Source organism: Monodelphis domestica, chromosome 2 (genome assembly GCF_027887165.1).
Source record: "Monodelphis domestica isolate mMonDom1 chromosome 2, mMonDom1.pri, whole genome shotgun sequence".
Classification (NCBI taxonomy): Eukaryota; Metazoa; Chordata; class Mammalia; order Didelphimorphia; family Didelphidae; genus Monodelphis; species Monodelphis domestica.
The window spans coordinates 266511925-266538459 of NC_077228.1; the positions used below are offsets into that span (position 1 = coordinate 266511925).

General features: G+C 40.6%; 1 protein-coding gene across 1 annotated transcript in view; it reads right to left on the bottom strand.

Moving 5' to 3' along the window:
* Positions 1–12777: 12777 nt before the first annotated feature.
* Positions 12778–26535, bottom strand: part of MIC-like (MHC class I-related chain-like) — a 20116-nt gene continuing 6358 nt past the window's right edge. Inside the window, 5 exon segments of the mRNA NM_001193323.1 lie at positions 12778–12959; positions 13506–13559; positions 15044–15190; positions 15598–15861; positions 16131–16412. Coding sequence (NP_001180252.1) covers positions 12922–12959; positions 13506–13559; positions 15044–15190; positions 15598–15861; positions 16131–16412 — 785 coding nt within the window. The 3' untranslated portion in view covers positions 12778–12921.

The window sequence follows — 26535 nt, forward strand, 5'->3', positions numbered from 1 at the left end:
AAGAGTGGCATCTAACAGTAGCAAATCCTGAACATTCTCAGATTTATCCCCAGACATTATCCTATCCTGGACACAAGCAATAGCCCTATCAGGTTTGATATTCTTGTTCAGAAGTCCTAGAGAAAGAAGTCTCTGGATCTTTGGGATGAGTTTGGAATTGCCCACCAAGATAATATTATGGATCTATGACACCTAGATTGCCATCCATTGGGTGGACCTTTACTATGGTGTACAATGAGTTATGGAAGAGGTCAGGATTCACACTACAAAGTAGGATCTGATGATATGGGTATAGAAATAAGTTCCTTCACAGAGGGGAGTGGATCTCAATCCTGGCACTGGAACTGAAAAACAGATTCATAAATGGTATCTAGGCAGCAGACAGCCCTCTTATTATCACTTATGTTCTTATATCTGTGCTTGAACTTTGTAATGGTTGTCCAATTCCTCTCCACCTAAGTGGGTGTCCCCAACCATAGGCTTAAATTCAAAGACACCACGTTCATAACAAGGAATGGAGACATTTGAAAATGGCCACCTCTAAAGTCAAACACTTCTCTCAACACCAACCTTCTTGTCCAAGGCATAAGTAATGGCATCAGCATTTGGTTCATTGATGATTCAGAGCACACTGAGACTAGCAACCATTCCATCCTCTTTGGTGGACACGGACATTAGGAGAGTCCCAATGACGTTGGGAGTCTTTGAAGTAGGTCTATACTGTGACCATAGCATTTATAAAAGTCTTCCCAAAATAAGCTTCAATACTTCCTTTCAATTTGTCAGAACTATAGAAAACACTTCCTCTTGAGAGAAGCTTTTGGCCTCCCTCTTGGAACTTGGTCCTGCCTCTGTCATTTACTATCCTGAAAGGCTATATAACTGCATCATTTAATCTGTGACCAATCACATGACTGGCATTAAAAATTGCCTTGGTGGTTTCTTCTGATCTAGCACTGTTTCCTGAGAAGCATCATAGCAAAATGGAAACTTCTGGAGTTAGAATGTCAGGAAGCCAGAATTTAGATAGTGCTTTAAGGTATGCAAAGTGCTTCACAAATAAAATCTTACAACAAAATTGTCTTGGTGGGAAGAAAGGAAGGGAGAGAGGAGAAGGAAGGAAAGAAAGAAAGTCAAGAGAGAGAGAGGGGAAGGAAGGAAAGAAAGGAAGGAAGGAAGGAAGGAAGGAAGGAAGGAAGGAAGGAAGGAAGGAAGGAAGGAAGGAAGGAAGGAAGGAAGGAAGGAAGGAAGGAAGGAAGGAAGGAAGGAAGGAAGGAAGGAAGGAAGGAAGGAAAAGATAAAGAAAGGCAGGGAGGAAGGAAACAGTTTAAAGATCTAAACACTATGCTAAATGCTTTACAAATTTATCTCATTTGAGCCTCACAAAAACCCTGAAAGGTAGGTACTATTAATAGCCCCATTTTACAGATGAGGAACCTGAGGCAGACAGAAGTTAAGTGATTTGCCTAAGGTCACACAGCTAAGAAGTGTCCAAGTTCAGGTTTGAACCCAAGTTTTCCTGACTCCTGGCCCAGAACTCTATCCACCATATCACCTGGCAACCAGATTAGTTTGCCCAGCTGAAATGCCAGAAATATGGAGCAGTCTAGCTTAGCACTAAAGCCACTCATCCAACACCTTGCCTGAAAATAACTTTGCAATAACTGAGGAAAAGAAAGGGTGTCCAGGCCTGAGCTGTGAATCCAGTGTTGTGAATTACCCTGGCCACACATGTTCTTTTGGATTTATGCCTCACTCCCTTTGTACTTGTAATAGAAGCAATACCCTTACCTCTCCCCTAATAAGAATTAGATTCATTTTTCCATTAAAGGTATCAACACTGTCTTTGATATTTAATTGGCTCAGAGGACTAAAGCTCCGAGCTACTGACATCACTTCTTCATTTCTCTAAAAAAGCCACAAAAACAATCCAGGCAATCCCAGATGCTTGGCAGACTATGATAAACAAGTGTTGTCCATGTGTTTCCTTTGTAATTATCCCACTCTTGCTATGGTTAAAGAAATCTCTTTTTTAAACCGTTGAATGAGCTAGAAGCATCTACTTTTGTTCCATAACCAAGCCCAAGCTACCAGGAGACTGGCCTGAGTTAGACCCGACCTATACTGGCAGTTTAAGTTTGTACCCATGCTATGACCCTTCTGGACACTATGGACATTGGTAGAAGAGCGCAATTCAGACTTATGATTTAATGCTTTTAACCTGTCTAATCCCCATTTAAAAAAAATCAACCAACAAGCATTTATTAAGCATCTAGAAAAGTGGTGCATCCCCTGCCCTTCAGGGGGAACTAACAGGGGAATTCTAGGGGAAAATTAAAGGGGAATTCTAACAGGGGAAATGATACACATATTTAAGTATATAGAAAATACACACACACAATATCATGGTAACCTGCTGGGAGAAGAAAGGCAAAAGCATCTGGGGGAAGAGGGAAGGTCTCATGCACAAAGAGTTGTTCCATCTGAGTTTTAAAGGGATCCAAGTTCTCTATTGGTTTCTTATGATGCTAAGGGAAATTGAGGAAGGCCCTTAGAACATTAGATGGAGCCCCAGTGGCAAACTGATTCTCCTCTTCTTTTCCACAGTCAGGTAGGTGCCACAGGGGATAGATTACTGAGTCTGGAGTCAAGAACACAAGTTCAAATCCTGCCTCAGATAACTTACTAGCTCTATGACCCCAGCTAAGTTACTTAACCTGTATCTGTCTCAGTTTCCTCAACTAGAAATTTTGCTTTTCAGTTGTTTCAGTCATCTGACTCTTTATCACCCCATTTGGGGTTTTGGTTTATCATTTCCTTCTCCAGACCATTTTACAGATGAGAAAACTGAGTCAAACAGGGTAAAATAACTTCCAACCTCTCTCCTCCCTGTCCCATACTTCATACTGCTACCAAAATCATCTTCCTGAGGACCAGATTTGATTGTCACTGCCTGGCTCAAAATCCTTCAGTGGTCCCTATTGCTTCTGGGATATAATTTAAATATTAAACTATTACATCAAATTATTATATATTATTATATTATATAAATTATAATAAATCAAAATAATTAATTTAATTTAATTTAACATTTTTAAAAACCAAAACACTCCCACCCTCTAATCTTGCTGCAATTTAGCAGCCTTGCTTATTTTACTTTTCTCTTATATATATATATATATATATATATATATATATAAACTACTACACTGTAGTAAAATTTAACTACTAATTTTTTAAACTGCACATTTCATATCTCTCCTATGTACATTTGCACAAGGCATTCCCCAAGACCTTTTCTGTGTCTTTCAGAATTCTTATCTTCTTTCTAGGCTCTGTTCAGGTAGGTCTCCAGAAGCTTCCCCAGATCCTCCCAGATGGTTTGTATTCTCTCCCTTCTTAAATATTCCTAGAGCCTCTGTGTCTGACCTCTCCTTTGTCCTCTTCCCTCCCTATCTTGTTTTATACTTATCTGGATTCATTGTGTATATAGCCTCCTCCAGTAGATAGTAAACTCCCTGAGGTCAAGGACTGTTTCTTTATTCTTTTTCTTTTGGGCTTTGTACTAGTACTTGTACTTTTTGGCTAGTACTCAGCAGAATTCTTTTTTTAAACCCTAACCAAAAGAAGTCTTAGAATCTATTCCAAGTATTGATCCCAAGGCAGAAGAGCAGCAAAGATTAGGCAATTGGGGTTAAGGGACTTGTCCTGGATCACACAGCTAGGAAGTGTCTGAGGCCAGATATGAACCAGCGTAGTGTCTTAATTGAATTGTTGAACTTTACTAACATTTTAATCAGTTTGCATTCCCTAAACAGCCTCTGAAAATTTGAAGATATGGTTGCGACTTCTCCTGGGTAATAAAAGAGGGAAAAATGTTTGAGAAGAAGTAAGCGATAATCCAGAATGGAAAATCACTTATGATGAATTGAGAGTTGGTGGAACAGAATCTAGTCAAAGATTTTATAACCTATTGGAGCACCATTCCTAGTCATTAAGACTAATGATCAAAGAAGGAGAAATTAATTTCCCATTTAGGGTATGTGTTAAGACACATCCACAATTCTGACATAATAATGTACTTAAGTAGTATTTCACATATCTGACAGGGAATGGGGATAAGAGTTGTGTGGCTGTTGCTAGCCATTCTCTATGGCTGGTGCTTTTCTTTGAGTGGAGATTCCCATTCCTTACTTCAGGCATCCCAATAGACCTGACTTCCTCCTCAGTTGTTGCCCTCACTACTCTCTGAGGGATGGGGGAGGATGGGGCTCTCTAACCAGCTGGGGGGAGGAGAAGAAGAGTCCAGATTCATTTAACCTTTGCCCTGCCTTGAGCCCTCACTTGGTAGAGGCAGCAAATGAGGAATTTTCCTCCTCGTCCTTCACCCACCATCACCTCCTTCATTGATTTTTATTGTCCTTCTTCACCCATACACACAAACCAACACAGTAAAGTTTTTATTTAAAAATAAATAAATGCCAAAATAGAAAGCAAATAATGTCTTAGAAATGTATTTTCTGGTTTTCTATCCTTTCTTGTTTTTCTTCGGTTCCTTCCCAGTTTCAGATCCATGCTCCCAGAGCTACTCTTTTCTCTCTTTTTACTTCTTGTTAAATTTTAATTCTTTTATCTCCCAAGGACTGGGTGGCACCTTCTCATGAGTCAAATGGCTCTCAGGAGATCAGGTAGGAAGCTCCAGAATCCTGTGCCTACTTGCACACATGGCCTCAATGCCCTGTTATATCAAACTGATCTCACTTGATCTTTTTAATAACCTTGTAAATGTGAAGGGCCTGACCAAGACCAAAGGTTTTAAAATTTGATTTCCCAAGAGATTTGGAGTCAAAAAAAGCATCACTTACTGGGAGAAGTTCTCTGGATTACATTTCCCAAAATGTAGTGTATGTAGCCATTGCATAGTGTTGTCAATAGGCAAAAACTCTGATTGACAGAGTTCTGAGAGATGGAAGGTTAAAAAAAAAAAAGATAGACCTCTTGTCAGTGCATTACCTGACAATCACATTCTCTACCTGGTTATGTCATCATGTTGTCCTGCTAGAATATAACTCCCTTGGAAACATAGTCCAGAAAATTTCTATCAATGAATAATATCCATTCTCTCTTTCTCTCTCTTTTTTCAGTATTTTTTGTGCCTCATTTATCAAGTTGACTCTTTTGATAATTTTCCTTAATCACTCTCACTTCTTTTTCCTCTACCTCTCTTATTTTATTTTTAAAAATCCTTTTTAGCTCCTCCAGGATTTTTTAGTTCTACCCTATAAACTGAATATTAATTCTTCAGGGGGGAAATGGATTGTTAATGAAGAAGAGAATTTTCAAGTTTTCCTGATGAAAAATCAGTGCTGAATAGAAAGTCTGACTTTCTTTTTGGAGCTTATGACCAATTCACATCTTTCTTTGAAGTTTTGCTTGTAATTGTTCTGATTTCATTGCCTTTTTCTGAGTTTGTGACTTGATCTTCCCTGTCACTTTCTATGATCAAGTGCTTTTTTTGTTGTTTGCTCATTTTTCCAGCCTATTGTTTAACTTTTAGCTTTATGCTGGGAGTTGAAGGGACATTGTTTTCATCTTGAGACCTTTCTTGCTGCTCTTTCCAGAACTCTCTCTGTGATTCTGGAGGTTTTTGTGCTTTCAAGATGATATGATTTATTTAGGAGCAGCTAAGTGGCTCAATGGATTGAGAGCCAGGCCTAAAGACGGAAGTGCTGTAAGGACTTTTTTTAGGAATTTTTTTTTAAGGAATTGGGACCTATCCCAGTCAAAAGAAGGAAATGTCTGAGTTAAAATTATTTAATAAGTGAGTTTCATCTAGGATCATTCAGGAAATCATGAAACTATAACTGTTAACAACTAGTATTTTTAGTGAAGGTACATTTTTGAGTCAACTATTCATTGTATATGTGAACTAGTGTTCACCATATTTGAGTAAGACTCCAGAATATGATATTTGTGCCAATGTCCAATTGGCCAAAGATTCAACCAACTTGTTTTCCTTCATTTCCTTTGGTAGTTGCCTTTCATCTGATACTCATTTGCACACTGATTTCATATTTCTGGTCATATTAAGTCTCCCTTCAACTGTCTGGGTGAGTCAAAGCTTTTTCTAGAGCTTAAAACTCCTATTGTCAAGCTATTCCCTGAAGCCCACTTAAAGTAGCCAGATGTCCTTCCCTTTCTTTTATCTCATCTAGTCTTAGAATCAATACTGAGTGTTACTTCCAAGACAGAAGAGTGGTAAAGTCTAGGAAATTGGAGTTAAGTGATTTATCCAGGGTTACACAGCTAAGAAGTATCTGAGGCCAGATTCAAAGCCAGGACCTCTCATCTCTAGGCCTGGCTCTTTTCCACAGAGCCACCCAAATGCCCCTAAATAAATATTTAGTTTTTTCCTTTTCCTTTTCCTTTTTTTAAAATTTTATTTAAATAATTAATTTAGAATATTTTTCCATGGTTATATGATTCATGTTCTTTCCTTCCCTTCCTCCTTCCCCCCTCCCAAATCCACTAAGCAATTCCACTGGGTTTTACATTCAATAAACATTTATTAAACACCTGTTATGTATCAGGCATTGTGCTAAGTTCTGGGAATACAAAAGAGGCAACAAGACAATCCCTGGAGCTCAAAATCCAATGGAAGTGGCATTGTCTGGCAGGAGAGCAGAGGTACAGAAGAGGGGGAGTCCCAACCAACAGGTTCTGCATGGTACACACTCTTCCTTGAAGAATCCAAGGACATTAGAGCATGTGACCCAGAGTTGTGAGTTGTACCACAGATGTAGGTTTCCTTATTCCTGTACCCCACTGCTAGGTTTGTGCCTGTTGTCATCCATGGACACTGTGCATGTTAGTGAAAGAGTGTGACTCAGATTTAGGGGTGATTTTATGCTTTATTTTGCCTTCTGTTGAGGTAATGTTATGATTATTCTTTCTTTTATCTTATCATTTAGTAAATTTTTAAGAGTTAGGGGCAGCTAGATAGCTCAGTGAGTTAAGAGCCAAACTTTGAGACAGGAGATCCTGGATTCAAATTTGACCTCAGGTACTTAATAGTTGTGTAACTCTGGACAAATCACTTCACTCCCATTGCCTAACCTTTACCACTCTTTGCCTTGGAACTAATATAGAGTATTGATTTTAAGACAGAAGATAAGGGTTTTATTGTTTGATTGTTTTTTAATTTGATGATGCCACTATGATTTTGTGTAAATGGGAAACAATGGTGGTGACTCAAGAGCTACAGTTGGAAGTAGTAGGCATAGATCCCTTCACACCAGGATTATCCCTAAAACCCTGAGAATAATTTGTAACATCCTGGGTGTCCCTCCAGGAAACCATCCCTAACTGCCAGCATGAGCATAGTTAGGGTAAGCAAGTCATCCCCTGCCCAGAAAAGAGCCTAGGTTATTGACTAACTTCTCTTATGTTCAGTTTACTACAGGGTGATCACCCCCCTCAAATGCCTCTCTCCTTCTATTTCTGTCTGTCTCTATGTCTCTCTGTGTGTCTCTGTCTCTGTGTCTCCATCTCTGTTTGTCTCTCTGTGCCTCTATCTCTCTACATTTCTGTCTCTGGATATCTCTATGTCTCTCTCTGTGTCTCCATCTCTGTCTGTCTGTCTCTCCTTACTCTCAGGTGTACATATCACATAAATGAATGAGAAATGGGAACCATCTCACATCTCATGGAGCAATCCCAGTATTGCTCTTCCTCATTCTGATCAACCCTCTGTATTGGCTCAGCACTTGGACATAGAGGAAATGATGTGTAGCTACTTATTTTAGGCAATGTGGTAACCCAGCCCTGAAGGGCTTGGCATTTTGGCATGATGTAGTAAGCTTTGGATCATCCTTTCATCATCAGTTTGTCTTGTAACTTGGGCATGGGGACAGGGTGCTTCCTCACTTAAAAGAGGAGACAGCTTCTGACTCACTCTCTCCTATGAGGCAAGTGGTGATCTGTCTCTGGAACTGGGGAATGGGGGAGGTCTGGGGGACACGCAGGAAATGAGCTGGAATGTGGACTGAACATGAGCCCCCACTTCCTTTTCTTCTTTTGGCTTTCCCAAGTATGATATTCTTAAGATGGACATATCTAGATTTGGTCTCTCCAAGGACTGTCTAATCTATTTTCAGACCTGAGCCCTTTGGACCTAGATGACTCCCTGAAGAATCTATTGTGTCATTCACAACCCATACCACACAGGTGTGTGGAATTTGGGGCAGAGAGGGGGATGCTGGGTAGAGGTGAAGAGTGTCTCTAAGACCTTTATTCAGGCTACTCAGTACAACACAGATCCTAAGAACTCCTGAAAAAAAAAAATCATCCATTATAACTTGCCTTCAGGACAGATAGAGACTGGGCAGAAGAACTAACCTTGACTCCCAAGCAGGAAGAGGGGATTTGAGAACCAAGCAAACAGGAAAAGGGGGATTCAGTAGTTGAGGTGGTTGCAAAGAAAATGCCACCAAATAAAAATGTGTCAGGTCCCAGAGCTGGAATCCAATAGAAGCCAGAGCAGCAGCAACATAGAGATAAGAATCAGTTGGAGAGATCAGAAGAATCTAGGTACTTTTTCTATGTGGTAGCAAAAAGGCCCTTTCCTTTTCCGAATATTCAGGTGGGCTGGTTTTAGTATTTAGCTTGTTATTCTCAAATCAAGTCCCATTTACCCAACATAAAACTGTATTGGCTAACAAAAAGGTCAAAAAGTGTTTGTTATTTTTTTTTTTAAATGGAAGTAAGGGAAAGAACTTTATTTACTCAAAAGGCAGCAAAAAGTTTGGTCACCAGGAACTGATCTGGGGCACCGGGGCTATTAACTATGTTATTATTCATCCTTCATTTTCTAAGAGATCCAATCACATGATGATGTCTTGACTCAGGTATGATTTGAATTTATATTTTACATATATATGCTTATATATATGTATATACATAACCAATTACATGTAATAACAAATTTCTACACGTTTTCCTAGCTTATATGATTAAACGCATCTCCCTCCCTTCCCTTCTCCCTCTTGGTGCTGGCAGGCCATTTAATCTGAGTTATTTATGTATTATCATGCAAAACATTTCCATATTATTCATTTTTGTGAGTAGAGTTATAAAACCAACCCCCCAAATAAACAAGTGAAAGATCTGTATTCTGACTCCAACACTTCTTTCTCTGGAGGCCAATGGCATTCTTTGTCATAAATCCCTCAGAATTGTTCTGGATCATTGTATTGCTTATACAAAAATGTTGGAAGCCTAGGATGTTTTCAGCAGCTTCAATAACCCTGTCAAAATAGATAAATGGGTGTTCTCCATTTTCCTGCCTCAGTTTCTCAAATGTACCCCAAATATCTGGTGTTTTTGCAAAACTTTTCATAGCCTCGACCAAATCTCCTCTTGCCCATCTTAGATAAACTAAATTTTGGTTATTGGACAGTTCTAAATCAGTCCACTGCTCAGCCCAGGATATAAGGTTTGGGTTCCTTCTTGTCTCATTTATAAACTTGCCTTTTTCTCTAGGAGTAAATAATTCTGTCGGTAAAATTTCTAGCTCTTGGAAAGTTGGTTCAGATAGGCGGATAGCACATTTAAATTCTTTTATTGCCTTGAAAGGATCAACAAAAAATTTTGGAATCCTAGCCTTCAAACTATTCAAGTCCCCAGTAGTGAAAGGCTTGCGTGATTTTACATGGACAATTCCCAATCTGCCTGTAAACTAGTTTGGTCTCTAATGGGTAAGATCGATAAAGGCTTTTCAGCTCCCTCTACTTTCTCTTCTTTATATTTAGGCTCTGTTTTCTGTATCTTTTGCCCCTATGTCTTGGCGTTATCCCTGTCCTCTAAGTTCTTTCACTATTTCTGCCAGTTGAGAAACCTTTTCATTGATTCCCAAAATCAGTGTTACATCTATTTTGTTCTGTGTTCTGCCCAAGATCTTGTTGATAACAAATTTTATTGCATGCTATAGTTGTTATGGTAGAATATATATGATGCCAATTGTGCCAGGAATGAATGATATCAATTTGTCCAGTTCTATCTTTAACCATGTAAAATTCTCATATATATTCAAGAAAAAATAGATATAGTCTGGTATCATAACAAAAAACAAACTATAAATCATACAACCAAATTGGGTCATCAAGGCAAAATATTCCATCAAAATGACTATTTGTCTCTTTGTGATTGCAACGGTGTTTTCCTTTAATGTTATGTTTTAGATTTTGACAGAAACCCCTTTTTAAAGACCACTTGAGGGGGCAGCTGGGTAGTTCAGTGGATTGAGAGCCGGTCCTAGAGATGGTAGGTCCTGGGTTCATATGTGGCCTCAGACACTTCCCAGCTGTGTGACCCTGGGCAAGTCACTTAACCCCCATTGCCTTAAAAAAAAAAAGACCACTTGAAGCTTTTTTCCTTTTACTACTATCCCTTTAGGAGCTGCTTGCTCTCTTTTGATTTATAGGTGTTCTGATTTGCTATCAGGCAGCCTCCCCAAGATCTCTACTGAACCCCTTTCTTCTTGTTGTTTAATACTACCATGGTTTTTTGGGACCTGGCTGGCTCTGCCAAACTAGAAGGTTGAAAGGTACTGGGGATAAGGAAGGTTTGGTAACAGGGAATGGAGGAGGTGAAAGGGCAGAGAGTCTCTGGAGGGCTGGGGAGAGGCTGTCTTTGAAATTCCCTTACACTCAAGAGAGGTACCCCGGGTAAGGCTAGGTTAAGGATGACAGGACCAGTGTCCTTGAGAGAACATCTAGGGACTAGTGGAGATTACTCAGTAAGGCTTGACTAGTAGATGAACCCAGGAGTTCCCCTTGTCTGGCAAATAGACTGTTACTGTTTGGCTCTCATTATTTCACCTAGGCTAATGGCTAGCTTAGCCACCAGCTTCTCATTCTTTATTCTCCCTTCAATATGAATCTGACTGCTATTTTCAATTTTCTCCAGTAGTTTAATAATTATAGTCAATCAAGAAAGAAAGGGGATAGGTTTGAGGGAAGAGGAGACCCTACTGCGTTTCTAATTTTCTTCAGCTGAGCCAACACGGCTCAGCTTCAACTTATCTATCTTCTTCTTAGCTTGTCAATGTCTCCTTCCTACCTTAACAAATGGCAAATGTCATTCTTGGGAAGGTCAAAGGATGGAAAGGATCTTCAGGGTGATCCCTGAAGTTAAGGGATCAGCCCTTTCTCGACAGCTGTTGTTGTTTGTTCTTCCTTTAATGGATACTCTCAAACATACAGGAACCTTCTTTTCTTCTGGGTAAAGGAAATGGAGGCAAGGCTTTTCCCACAGGTTGGGATCTAGAACTCCAGATCTTTGCTCCACCCTTGACAGAGTTCAGAGGGCAAAGACCCTTCTGTAAGCAGTGTCTCCCCCAATTATCTTCTCTCACTCCAATACTCCCCCTCCCATCACATTCCAACGGATGTCTGCTCCATCTCAGTGAGCAGAAATGCAAAAGCTTGATTCAGTTTTCCTTTCTACATATTGCTGAAAGTAATTAAGTCTATCACAGTTGATCATTCCACAATATTGCTGTTACTGTGTACAATGTTTTCCAGGTTCTGCTTATTTCACTCTGCATTAGTTCATGTAGTTTTTTTCAGCTCTTTCTGAGATCATCCTGTTCATCATTCCTTACAGCACAATAGTATTCCATCACCATCATATGCCACATTTTGTTCAACCATTCTCCAATGGATAGACATCCCTTCAATTTCCAATTCTTTGCCCCCACAAAATAGATCAGCTATAAATATTTTTGTACTTTTGTACAGTAGATACAGAAAGTAGGTACTTTCCCTGCCTTTTTTTTTTAAGTCTCTCTAGGATACAGACCTAGTAGAAGTACTGGATCATCGTTATCTTTATACTCTTTGGACATAATTCCAAATTGCCCTCCAGAATGGTTGGATCAGTTCATAGCTCCACCAGTAATGCATTCGTGTCCCAATTTTGCCACATATGAATTGGATTTCAATTACCCAGTTGTCAGCCTCACTTCCTCTTCCAGGGTCACCAAAATCCAGTGACAGGACAAAAGTCAGGATGCCTGGCAATGGCCTGGGGTGCAGTGGATGACCTTGGCTTCTTCAATGTCTGACCAAGCTCTAAGTGCTACATTGTACGTGCTTTAGCTGACTTTATAGCCATTGAAACAAATTGTTCTCATCAGCCCATTCCAATGAGGGAAGTCTTCCCATGATTGAGGTAACCATCCCCCTAACCCACCTATGGATTTGAAGCCTGTCAGGTACCATCAACCTGGTTTAGCCCCTCTGCCAAGATGTTTTGACCAGGGTATGGCCACCACAAATGCTGTGTAGGTTTATAAGACATTCAGATAGAACTAGAAGCTTTGATAAGAGGGCTCATCTACCTCTGGTGGCCACCTTTCACCCAACTCTCACCTGTGACTCCAAGAAGCGGTTCGTGCGCAGCAGTATTAACCATTGTACACCATATAAATGTGTGTGAAAGAAGTGAATTCAGGATTCAGCTACTTATTAAAATCAATTACAAGCCAACTGCGAGTCAAGCTAGAGGAAGCAAAGTATGGGTAAGGTCATTTTCATTCTTCTTTCCACAATTCTTGTCACTGGTCTAGTGGATTTGAAAGAAAGGTCCCTCCCCTAAAGGAGGAAAGAATGAAACGAAGATCACATCTCCCCAACACAAGTCTAATAGCAGTGTACTTGCTAATGCCATCAGCTGTCCCTACATTTTTATAAGATTTTAAGGTTTACAAAGTTCTTTGGTAATCCTCCTCTGTTTATTCACATGAGGAAACTGAGGCTCCCAGGGATAAAGTGAATTTTCCACAGATACACTGCTGGTCAGTGTTGAAGCTTGGATATGAACCCTCATCTCCTGATTCCAAGTCCAACCATCTTTTCCTGTCTATACCATACTCTGAGTTTCTCTGATGCGACCAAAGCCTGCAAAAATGAACAAAGGACCAGGATAATCTCTCTCCCAGAATGCACAAGGAAGGAACACTTAGTGGAAGAGGCCAAGAGATATATGACCAAAGGCTACTGTAATTTCCCATAGCTTTGGGGCCCAGTTACATTCCATTTTACCCTCCCTCCGGCTTCTTTTCTCAATCATGAAGTTCCCACATGAGGACAGCTGATTCTCCCATAGAATACTAATTAATTCCTTTAGGAAACAAAGGGAATTCTTTCTTCCCCTGTGCCAGGAGGGTAGGTTTAGAAGAATAATTAAATGATTTAGATAATAGAATAGATTTAGAATGCATAATCTAAAGATGGTCAGGTTAGGTTTGACAAAAGAATAGTATTGAAGGAAAATGGGAATACACTGATCTGATCACCAAAAGCCTCTATTCTGGGAGTCTTGAGTTTCTATCCATTCAATTCCCTCTCCCAGAATACTGCCCCAAGATCAGAGAGAATAAATACATTTCTTTACTCTGCCCCATGCCTGAATCTTTTTACAGTTCCACACAGTGACTCACTCACCTGGGAAAAGAGGGTGGGCAGATTTCCATTCACTGTTTCTGGAAGGCCTAATCTCTGGAGAAGGGGAGAAAAGGAAAAAAAATTATAATTAAGTGAAAGCTATTGATGGAGATGAGGCAGTTAGGCAGCACAGTGGACATAGTTCCTGGCCTGGAGTCAAGAAAACTTATCCTCATGAGTTCAAATTTGGCCTCAGACACTTATTAGCTGTGTGTTCCTGGGCAAATCCTCCTGTTTGCCACAGTTCCCTCATTTGTAAAATAAGCTGGAGAAAGCAAACTACTTGAGTAGCTTTGCCAAGAAAGCCCCAAATGGGGTCACAAAGAGTTGGATATGACTATAAAACAACTCAGCAACAACACTGACCGGGGTAACAGATTGGACTAATAGGGCAGGGCAACATGAGAAAGAAGAGTAAATCTAGGGTAGTGGAGTCCCTCATCCTGTTCTTAGATCTCTCTCTTCTCTCCTTTCCAAAGACTACTAGAGCAAAAAGAGTCTGTTAGATCATCCAAGAGGAGAAATTAAGGGTGTGGAGGACTGAAGCCCATATACCCTTCTCATCACTAAACAGCTTTGATTCATTTAGCCCAAATCAACCCTCTTCCACAGAAATGGGCTGATCCTTTGGGGCAATAAACTTGTATTTCTATAGCACTTTGTTTTAAAAAACACCTTCCTCCCAACAATCATGTGTGATATAAGTAGAGAAAGTATTATTGTCCACATTTTTCAGATGAGGAAATTAAAGTTCAAAGAGGTCATACAGCTAAGGTCAGTGCTTGGAATCAACACCAGGTTTGAATCTGTTTCTAGATTCAATGTTCTTTCCATGCTATCAATTAAAATCTAACTAGAGCATCTCTCTTCCGTGCCCCACCATGGAGGCATAAATAAATGGAGCAATGAATGGATAGAACTCTGGAACTGGAGTCAGGAAGACCCAAGTTCAAATCTGACCTCAAATGTTTGCTCTGGGTAAGCCACTTAAACTCATTCTGCCTCAGTTTCCTCATCTTTAAATGAGGATGATAATAATAACACCTACCTCCCACGGTTATTGTGAGGAACAAATCAAATAATGTATATAAAGCACTTAGCACAATGTCTGGCACATAGTAGGCCCTTAGTAAACACTTGTTCTAGAGGCAGCTAGGTGGCTCAGTTGGGAAGTCCTGGTTTCAAATCTGGCCTCAGATACCTCCTAGCTGTATGCCCCTGGTCATGTCACTTAACCCCCATTGCCTAGCCATTATCACTCTTCTGCCTTGGAACTAGTACACAGCATTGATTCTAAGACAGAAGATAGGGATTTTAAAATAAATAAATAAAATAAACACTTGTTTCTTTTCTTCCTACCATGATAAAAAAAAAAAAGAGAGGGTAAAACATTAATGATACCAAATACTGCCACTCTCTGGGCCATGAGAGAATCATCGAGTTTTTTCCTTGCTCACAGCTCAGTTACTCCAATCCATTATTTCCATTATCCAATAGTCTCCTCTACCCAACTCCATAAACAAACCTGTCCTACATACCTGGTTCTGCCCGTATCCACCTCCACACTTGAGCTCCCACAATAATGAGGACAACAAAGATGAGTCCTATGCTGATAATTAGCAATTCAACCGGTGGATGCCAGTCGGACAAGGTGTTGGGTCTAGGAGGCACATCAGTTGGTAGATCTGAAATAAAATAGAGTATGGGTCTCAGCGTGAATTTAGAGGGTTCAGGCATTTTTGAGAATAAGGAAAGCTTCACGGAGCAGAGTCATGGATCAATCTTTTCTATAAACTCTTTTACATCCCATCCCTGGATGGAGGCATCCTCATTTTTTTAACATCATCATCCTTATTCTCTGCCTTCTCAATGGGGGGGGGGGGAGTATCCTTGTAACAAATAAGTAGAGTCAAACTAGACAAATCCACAGAGGCCATGCATGTCCAAAGAAGTCCGTTTTCCTCTATATTTTGATTCTATCATCTATGTCCAGAGGAGGGCAGCACAGCTCCCAACATTGTTTTTCTTTATTTTTGCAACTACAGGTTCCTTCCAAAAGTTAAAAGGGAACTTTTTGTCCTGGGTTCCATACCTGTCCTCTCCAAGATCCCCTTCCAGGTTGCCAGGTATCTCTGGAGTCGAATAGAACAGTATTCCTCCTCCTGGAGTTTCATTTGAAACCAGTCCTCCCATTTCTCCTTAATTTTCTGAGCCCCTGGATGAACTGAAATCCAGCTGAGTTTCTCCGGGGAGAAGGTGATGAAGTCTTGTCCATCAAAGCGGAACCTCCAGAACCCTCTGGTGCTATCATTTCCCTGGAGCTCACACCCCAATGTAGCCTGAAGGGTGTGAGAGCCTGAAACCACCCCCCAAGCCCCCCAGAATGAATAACTACTACCCGTCTTAGCTTTGTTGCTTGGTGTTCAATTAAGGGACAGCCTTTTCCCTGCTCCCCCAACCCACCTATATAGGACACAAGGAACTCAGGTTGGATCTTTTTGAGATTCCTAAATAGACTCCCTGGGAAAGGGAGAAAGGAAGACCTACTCCCTTCTACTCCTCTAAGCATTCATGTCCCGTACCTTCCATTACCACTGTTCCCATGCTTCTGGGCTTCACACTCACCATCTCTGCTGTCACTCTGGTTGTTCTGTCCCAGAATGTCTTGAAGGATCATTCTCAGCTCCTTCCCCTTCTCCTCAAGGCCCTGGGTCACCCTTTCCCAGACCTTTCTCCCCTCCTCAGTATCATTCCATGGTTTTTGTCGCTCTGCCCTGCTATTCTCATTCTCCCCATCATAGTGAAGGAAGAGTTGATCATTTATGTATCCAAGGGCCACATAGAGAGGTTGTCTGGGTTCTTCGGCCTGGGACAAGACGGTGAGATCATACTGAAGAGAGGCAGGCCCTAAGAGATAGGAAAACATGGGAGTCGACATTTTCCCCCAATAGCTCCCATTCATTCCCATTTCTGACTGAGTCCTTTTGTCCTTTCTCCCTTCCCCTTTCCAAATTAATCTGTATTTTCAACCTAGTTGGGGACAGGTACTGGACCTGTCATTTCTTTGGTGTAAAGAGAGGAAATTCCTTTTAGTATTTCCTCTGCAATTTATGGTCTAGTCTTGGAGAGAGAGAGTAGCTAAGTAGTGCAGTGATGGGACTGGAGACAAGAAGACCTGAGTCTAGGGGCAGCTCACTGGATAGAGCCAGGCCTAGAGATAGGAAATCCAGGGTTCAAATCTGGTCTCAGACACTTCCTAGATGGGTGACACTGGGCAAGACACTTAATTCCAATTGTCTAGCCCTTATTGCTCTTCTGTCTTGGAATTAATATTTAGTATTGATATTATGACCGCAAAGGTTTTTAAAAAAAAAAGACCTGAATTCAAATCTGTCCTCAGATATTTTCTAGCTATGTGGTCCTAGACAAGTCACTTAACTTTGTTTGCCTCCATTTTCTCATCTATAAAATGAGCTGGAGAAGGAAATGGCAAATTATTGTAGCATCTTTTCCAAGAAAACCCCAAATGGAGTCACAAAGAATCCTATACAACTGAAAAACGACTGAACAACAATTGATCTCCAGCTCTTTGGCCCTACCATTTTGCTTTTCCTTTCCTTTTGGCTTTCTGTTAGGGGCAGGGAAGGATGGGTAGGGCTGATGGACTATCAAGCCCCTGATCAGTAAATCAGTACTTAGAAATAGCCCTGATATTGGAGGAAGGAGAGATCTAGGCTCAAACACTAGCCTGTGTGGAGTAATGCTGCTTTATTCAACTTTAGAGGCAGCTGTGATACATACAGCAGCAGGCTGGAGTCTGTACGTTTTAAGTTTAAATATGGTGTGTGATCTCAGGCAGGTCACATGCTGAACTGTAAAATGGGATAATAGTAGCACTCACCTCCCAGGGCTGTTGTGAAGCTCAAATACACACAGGACCTAGCACAGAGGAGGGGCTCTATAAAGAAATGCTTATTCCCTTCTCACTTTCCCTCTGGAAATACTTGGAGAAGTCAGGAGAGGGCCCACCTCTTAGAACCTGTTTCACCCAGCCTAGTATTGACGACAGACACAGAATATGTTAACATCTCCTTAGCTTTTACTATATCCATGTTTGTAATGAAGTTTTATTTTTCTCACTTTCCCATGGGAAGATGAGAGGAAGAGACAACAGATCTTCATTTGAAAAATAAAATAAAATTTAATTTAAAAAAATTCCTTTACTCATCATAAAAAATGCCATCTTCTTCCAGAGAAAGAACTGATGGGATCCGAATCCAGACCAAAGCAAACTTTTTTCATTCTTTCTTATGTTTTTGGTTTGAGTTTCCTTCTACAAAAGGATTAATATGGAAAAATATTTCATATGATTTTACACGTAAAATCCTAATCAGATTGTTTACTATCTCAGTGGGGGGATGGAGGGAAGGGGAGAATTTGAGACTCAAAATTCTTTTTAAAGTATTGGAAACAGGGAGCACTTGGTGGCTCAGTAGATCAAAGCCCAGGCCTGGAGATGGGAAGTCCTGAGTTCAAATTTGTAATCAGTTACTTTCTAGATGTATGACCCTGAGCATGTCACTTAACCCCCATTGCCTAGCTATTATCACTCTTCTGCCTTGGAAACAATACACAGTATCAGTTCTAAGAAAGAAGATAAGAATTTCAAAACAAAACAAAATACTGGTAACAGTTTTTACATATAATTGCAGAAAAAATGAAAAAAATAAAGGATATAAAAAACCAAAAAGCCTTTTTTAAAAGCTTCATAGGAACCTACTTGAGCATGAAAGGCAATCTGGCCACACTCACCATGCCTCCATCCATATTGCTGCATACACCAGGCCATAGAGTCCCTTGCCCAACAACCATTGTCTTGCTAAATTCCTTCACTTTGAGAATTCATAATCAAAGCTTGTTCCAGAAAAAAGTAAGAAAATGCACTTCTCTCTCTTTGCAATATACAATTTAGCTACCACAGATGTTTGAGTTAGTTTTGCTGAATCTTTATCTTTGATTACGGTAATTTGTATTTTAGTTTAGTTTTTCCAATTATGTGTAAAACTAATTTTTAACATTAGTTTTTTTAATTTTGAATTTCAAATACTCTTCCTCCCATTGAGAAGACAAGCAATTTAATGTAGGTTATCTATGTGCAATCATGCAAAACATATCTCTATATTAGTCATATTGTGGAGTCAAAAGAGTTTAACACCCTAAAACTCTAGCATTTGCATTGAAAGGAAAAAAAGCATTTTATTAAGCACCTACTAAGTATTAGGCACTGCACTAAATGCTTACAAATATTATTTCATTTGATCCTCATAACAGCCCTAGGAGGTCAGAGCCATTATTATCTCCATTTTATAGATGAGAAAACTGAGGTAGAGGTTAATTGACTTGCCTAGGGTCACTATGAAATTGAATCAGAAATCGGGTCTGAGTCTGGATTTGAATTCAAGTCTTCTTCCTGACCCCAAGCCCAGGGCTGTAGCTGTAGCATCTTCATTTTTTTTTAAGCATCATCATCCATATTCTCTGCTTCCTCAATTGGGGGGGGGGGGCCTTTGTAACAAATAAGTAGAGTCAAACTAGACAAATCCACACAGAGACCATGCATATCCAAAGATGTCTCTTTGACTTCTATATTTTTATTCTATCACCTATGTCCAAAAGAGGGCAGCAGACCTCCTAAAGTTGTTTTTCTTTATTTTTGCAACTACAGGTTCCTTCCAAAAATCAGAAAATTTCCTTTGGCAAGCTTGGCCATTCAGTGGCAGAACTCTGGCCTAGGAGTCAGGAGAGACTTAAATCTAAATCTAACCTCAGATACTTACCTATCTGTGCTATAGTCACTTAACCTCTGTCATCCTCAGTTTCCTAAACTTTCAAATGAGAATCATAATAGCATCTTCCTCTCTGGGCTTTTATGAGATGATATCTCATAGGAGATTCTTAATAAATGTTTCTTTTCTTCAAATATGCTCCTCTACTGCCTCAGGAAAAAAGAAGGGAGGAAGGAAGGAAAGGGAGAAAGAGAGGAAGGAAGGAAGGCAAGAGAAATAAGGAAGCAAGAGAAAAAGAAAGGGAAAGGAAAGAGAAAGAAAAAGGGAAAGAGAGAGAGAGAGAGAGAGAGAGAGAGAGAGAGAGAGAGAGAGAGAGAGAGAGAGAAGACAGAAGGATCTGAGTTTCTTTTTGAAATTCAGTTTCACAACTCCCTCATAACCTTCCATCTGGAATGTCACACCTTTTCAAGATAACAAAGAAACCTTTTGAAATAATTTCCATGATAGTCAGGAAAGGAGACTCCAGATTCAGATTCTGTAGTCCATCAAAAGGAAAGAAAGCTCCTAAGGACCTAGAACACATAACTCCCCACCCCCACCCTCCAATCCCTCCAATACACAAGCCCCTGTCTCTCCTTCTTACACACGTGTGGTCCGTAATAGTACCATTTCCTTTATTCTAGTGTTCTCTGTGATGGAGGAAACTGCTCAGTGGCTCATAGTTTGAAAAATTAACTTTCATTTGCACCAAAGCTCTGACTGTAAAGAAGGTTATCAGTAACCTTCCAGTTAGAATGGCAGTAAACTCAGAGGTCATCTAATTAAACTCCTGTTGGGGGAGGTGACTGAGCCGCTAATATTGTTATTATTTCAATATTATTCTTTTTTTAAAGAAAAAAAATTCTCCATGTTTAAATTGCTGGAAAATGAAGGGGAAAGTATTTGAATTTCTACCTTAAGTTTGAAAAAATATAGACAGACATCCTCAAAGTCCTCTTTTTCTTTATTCTCAACTGTATTTTAATCAAGGAAAAAGCAATTTTTTTAAAAATATGGGAGACATAAAAAAATGTGGGGGATGCAAATGGGAGGCACAAGGGAGACAGACAGAGGGGGAGGGAGGAGAGAGAGAGAGACAGACAAGACAAGACAGACAGACAGACAGAGACACAGAGAGACAGAGAGAGAGAGACAGAGAGAGAGAGAGAGAGAGAGAGAGAGAGAGAGAGAGAGAGAGAGAGAGAGAGAGAGAGAGAGAGAGAGAGAGAGAACCATGGAGCAACATCCCCATCTTGTGGTATTTAGGAATGTTGCTGATACTTTTATGGAGAAGGAATTTTTCAATTGGGGAAACCAACTAACAGAGAGGTTAAGTGCCTTGCCTAGGGTCATAGAACTAGTAAGTGTCTGAAGCTCAATTTGAACTGAGGACTTCCTGACTCCTGGCTGCAGTGAGGGTGGGGGGTGCCCTCTCTAGCTGCCTCTAGAGAAGAGCCCAGATGGGCAGATTGAGAGGATCTCATACATTTCCACCTTCAGTTCAGCTTAGCCACCTGAATCTATGGAGGGTCCCCAGTCTGTGAAGCACACATCCCAGCCAGCCCAGTAAGGGTCCTAGGGGAGTTCCTGATCCTAAGGAAGAAGGGTGTCCCTGTCCCCTTTCCAGGGGAGGCTAAACATTGTCTTCAGAACCCAGGCCAGGGAATAGAAGATGCATGTTGCTGCTACTAGTGGAGGAGATGGGGGTGGGGGTGGGGAGGAGAGCTGGATAGAGAATTATGGCCTTCCTGAGGAAAAACATGCTAGCTTAATCAATTCTGGGAAGAAAGAATGATGGAACAGAATCTATGGACATGTTAGATAGCTGTGCTATTCTCCCTGGGTCTCATATTTCCTTTCTGTACCAGGATGGATCTTCTTGATCATTGGCACTATGGAGACCTCTGGTCTAGATGATAGAAATTTCCTCAGCATTAAAATTCTATTGAAAACCTCTTATTCACCAAACTGGAGATCCAGGGGAAAAAATATATGCCATGGATCCAAAAGACCAGACTCTCAGCTATTACCCATGGGTGGCAAACTGAAAAAATTAACCCAAAGACTTCTCAGAACAGAAAAACAAGAGAACCAACCCAAGTGACAGGCCAGATGCAAAGCAGAAACTAGGTAAGAGGGTACTTGAGGAGGACCTTGCAGAAGATTTAAATGCCAGTAATAAAAGACAAGTGATGAATTTTGTATAAAATGTTGGTCCAAGAATTACAATTGCTCTGAATTTTGGAGCAGATTGAATTCTTTGTCTAGTTGTGGGAGGCCATATACACTTTTTCTTCTAGATCCTTTCATCCTCCCTTCACTCTCAAATCTCTTCCCAAAATAAACTGGTTTAGTCTGGGAATGTCTACTGGCCAAATGCAATGACTCATGGATGTGGCATCTAAATCAACATGATGTCTCTTCTTCCTCCTCCACCTCTCCCTCTCTCTCCTTACCCTTCCTTTCTTCTCTCCCCCTCTATCACACTTCTCAGTCCTCTGAAATCTCTCTTCTCTCCCTCCCTCCCTTAGGGTTCCCTTACTCACTCCCACCTCCCCTCAAACTGCTAGTCTGGGATGGGGAAAGGGAAAAGCATCATGCTGCTTCTCCTCACTTTTAGAAAGTCGGGAATAGGAGATATATTCCTGCTATTCTCATCACCACAGCTTCTGAACCCCCACTACTGAAATTCTCTTGACTCATGAAGGTGCATCTTCCTGCAACTTAGAAAGTTGAATTTAGGGTAGGGGCATTGAGATATTAAGCCCAAGATAATACAGCCAGTCTGTGTCAAAGACCAGGGTGGACCAGAACTTGGGTCTTCTGGGCCGCAGGGCCAGCTCTCTCTCTGCTGCCATGATGCTTCTCTTTCTCAGATATACCCTTCAAAACTCTGAAGTCATCTGTGTTGTTGATGTAAGTTTCCATTATGTCCTACTCTTGGTGATTCCATTGGGGGCTTTCTTAGCAAAGATGTGGCTTGGTTTGCCATTTCCTTCTCCAGCTCATTTTACTTATTAAGAAACTGAGGCAAAGATGGTGAAGTGACTTGCCCAGGGTCACACAGTAAGAGTCTGAGGCTGGATTTGAACTCAGAAGATGAGTCTTCATGACTTTAGACCCATTTTATCCACTGTACCATTTAGCTGCCTGGAGTCATATGTAACTAAGTTAATTAAAAAAAAAATAAATAATATTGGATGGCTGATGTCCCTACCTTTCATCAGTATTTATTTATTGAGCTGCTTTCACATAGGTCCTCAGACCATTTATCTGAGGGACAGTGTTCTTTCTGGACCTCAGAATGGTTCCAAGTTGCTTTTCTCATACAAATATTCTCTCTTTATTTCTTTTGTACCTTGCATCAAATTAAGCATGCATATATGAAAGAGGTGTTACCTCACACTAGGAAAAGCTTGCTCCATAAGTCATGATCCATTTATTTTGGATGATCTTAATAACCTCTTGGTAGAAACTGCTCCTCCACCCATCCCCTAGGAACTCCCAAAGAGGAAGACACCTCTACCAATGGAGGTTGTACCTTTTCTGTAACTTACAGTCATGGGGCATGTAGCAGAAAGAAGCAGGGCTAGAGCCCAGGTCTTCCTAACTCTAAGGTTGATCCTTAATTTTTGTTTTTGACCAGATTTGGCTGTCTATCCACTGAGCCCCCTAGCAGCCATCAACAAGCATTTATTGAGGAACTACTAAACACCAGATATTATGCTGGGCCCTGGGGACACAAAGGCAAAAACAAATAGAATTCTGCACCCAAAGAGCTGATGTTCTCCTGGGGAGGAAACAATATGAATCCACAAATAGAGTAAGAGTAAATCCAAAATAATTTCAGTGGGGAGAACACTAACACTTGGGGAATTAGGAAAAGTCTTCTAGAAGAGGTTTTTGAAGAAAGCTAAGATTATAGACTTAAAGATAAAAAGCTACCTACTCAGTAAACATTTACTAAGCACCTAGCATGGGCCAGGCTTTGGACTAAACAACACTGTGCAAAGAAAGACAAAAACAGCCTCTGAATTCACCAAGGGGGAAAAGACCTCAAAGGTCAACACCTACTTTTCCAATGAGGAAACTGAGGGAAATTAAACGACTAGCCCAAGTTAACACAGGTAGTATCAGAGAGATGATTTGGACTCTGGTCCACTGACCCCAGAGCCAGTATGTTTTCCATTCTACCATAATGCAACCTCCCATGGCAGTTAGGAATTCTATAATATTGAAGTGAAAAGGGAAAATATTCCAAGCATCTATGGAGGTCAACCTGTGCCTCAGCACAGAGGTGGAGATGGAAGGTCATGGTTGGAGAAGAGAAAATAGGGCAGGTTGGCTAGAATGTAACAGTACATGAGGAAGAGTGATTAGTGTGCTTCAGTTTGGAAAGACAGGGTTGGACGAAAGAAGTCTGTGAAGGGCTTCAAATCCAGAGAGAGGCGTCTATGGTTTATCCTGATGGCAATAGGGAGTCACTGAAGCTTTTCAAACAAGGGAGTGACATGGTCAAGGCTTGAGATTGAAGAATATCAATCTGACAACTTTGTTGAGCATAGATTGGAGAGGGAAAGACTGGAGTTAGGGAGGGTCATCAGGAGACTGGTTTAATAGTCTGGGTGAGAGGTGATAAGGGTTTTCTCTATGTAAATGGGAAAAAGTAGATGAAATATGAAAAATACTGTAGAGGTGAATCAAAAGAACTTTGCAATTGATTAGATATAATGGGGATGAGGGAGAGGAAAGAGTCAAAAAGATGAGTTCAAGGTTGCAAACCTGGGTAACTAGAAAAATTCTCTTGACATAAACAGGGAAGTGAGGGTAAAGAATGAGCTGTCTGTGAGAGCAGCTAGGTGGTTTAATGGATTGAGAACCTGGGTTCAAACCCAAATCTTACTTCAGACACATCCTGGCTGTGTGACCCCTGGAAAAGTCACTAAACCCCATTGCCTAGCCTTTACTGCTCTTCTGCCTTGGAACCAATACATAATATTGATTCTAAGACAGAAGGTTAGGGTTAAAAAAAAACAACCAGCTGTTTCTAGTTGTTTTTTTGTTGGGGGGGTGGCACAATTACTTCTGTTTTAGACATGTGAAGTTTGAGATCCTCTGGGATTAGTAGGCAGTTGGTGATGTGGGATTAGAGCTCAAGTGGGGGTTAGATGTATAGATCTGGGAATCATCATCTTAGAAATTATAATTACACCCATGAGATATGATCAGATTTTAGTGAGGAGAGGGAAGGAAAGAGAGAGGAAGGGAAGGGAAAGGATGAGAGAAGAGAGAAGGGAGGAAGGAAAGGGAGAAAAGGAGGGAAGAGAAAAGGATCTTATTCTGTTCTCTAAGTAATGTCTTTCATCTTTTCCTTCCTTAGCTAAACTCTTTGGAAAAGTTGTCTATGAGAGCCAAATCTGGAGATAGGAGGTTCTGGGTTCAAATCTCATCTCAGACACTTCCTAGTTGTATGACCCTGGGCAAATTACTCAACCTCAATTGCCTTACTGCTCTTCTGCCTAAGAACCAATACATAGTATTGATTCTAAGATGGAAGATAAGGGCTTTTTAAAAAAGGAAAAGAAAAAGAAAAAGCTATCTATGAAAGCCAGTCCTGGAGAAATTTCATCTCAGATACTTCCTAGCTATGTGACCTTGGGCAAGTCACTCAGCCCCAATTGCCTAGCTGTTACTGCTGAGACAGAAGGCAAGGCTTTAAAAAAGAAAAAAATTTACAACTGGTAAAAATATTGCTTCTCAAATCCCATCCTTAACTTCTCTGTAGCATTTGATACTCTATTGACCCTACCATCTTCTTCATTTTCTTTTCACTAGGCTTCCATGTTTCTGCTGCCTCTTGTTCTTCCTCCTACTTGGCTAATCATGTCTTCTTAATCTTTTTGGCTGGATTTTTTTCCGAGTTAGGCTGTCTTCCTTGGCTTTGTCCTCTTCTCTTTTCTCTTTAAGACTCAATGATCTCATCAGCTTCTGTGGTCTCAAATATCAATTCTATGCAAACAATTCCCAGATCTATTTATCCAGCCCTCCTTTCTCTCCTGACCCAGGCTCACATAACCAACTGATGGTTGGACATTTCAATCTGCATGTCCCCGGGTATCTTCCTCACTACACCTAACCAAAGCCCTACCCTCTCCTGAACTTCCTTCCCTATTACTAACAAGTTTATGGTCTCATCATTCTTGATATCCACTTTCTTGCTCATCTCATTTATCCAATTAGTGGCTTTGGTAAATCTTGTTTCTCCCATAAAATCTCTGGTATGAGATACCTCTTTCTCTCACTCCACATATCCCATCTATTTCAGATCTTGTCATTTTTATTTTCTCAACATTTCTTGTATTTGTTCCCTTTCCTCAGCTCTCCCTGGCACCACCTTAGACCAGGCTCTCATTGCTTCTTACTCAGACTATTGCAATAGCCAACTAATTGCTTTCCCTTCTTCCAGCTTCTCCCCACTTCAATCCATCCCCCACTTAGCTGTAAGAGTGATTTTCCTAACATCTATATCTCACCACATCACTCTCCTGCTCAGTACACTCCATTGGGTAACTACTATCTCCAGGAACACATAGAAAATCAATCTTCTGTTGAGCATTTAAAGCTTTTTAAAGGGAGCAGATGGATTAAGAGCCAGGCCTAGAGAAGGGAGGTCCTCAGTTCAAATCTGACATCAGATGCTTCCTAACTGTGTGACCCTGGGCAAGACACTTAACCCCCATTGCCTCTCTTCTGCCTTGGAACCAATACACAGTATTGATTCCAAGACAGAAAGTATAGGTTAAAAATTTTTCTTTAAAACCTGACCCTTCCTACTTTTCCAATAGATACCCTTCACATACTTCATAATCTAGTCATTCTATACTTGCTGGTCCTTGTTCATCATATTCCTTCTCCTGTCTCTGTCTACAATACTCTCCCTCCTAACCCTTGACTTTGAGAATTTTTGTCTTACTTTAAGGACTTGGCTTAAGCATCACCTCCTCCAGGAGGCCTTTCTTGGTCTCCTTAACTCTTAGTGCCCTTCCCAGTAAGGTTACCTTTCTTCTACTCTTTATCATGTATGTTTTGTTTTCTGTAGGTTGTCTCCTTCATTAGATTGTGAGCTCCTTGAGAGCAAGGACTAGTTTTTGGCTTTTTCTTGGTATCTACAGGGCTGAGCACAGTGCCTAGAATATATGAAATGC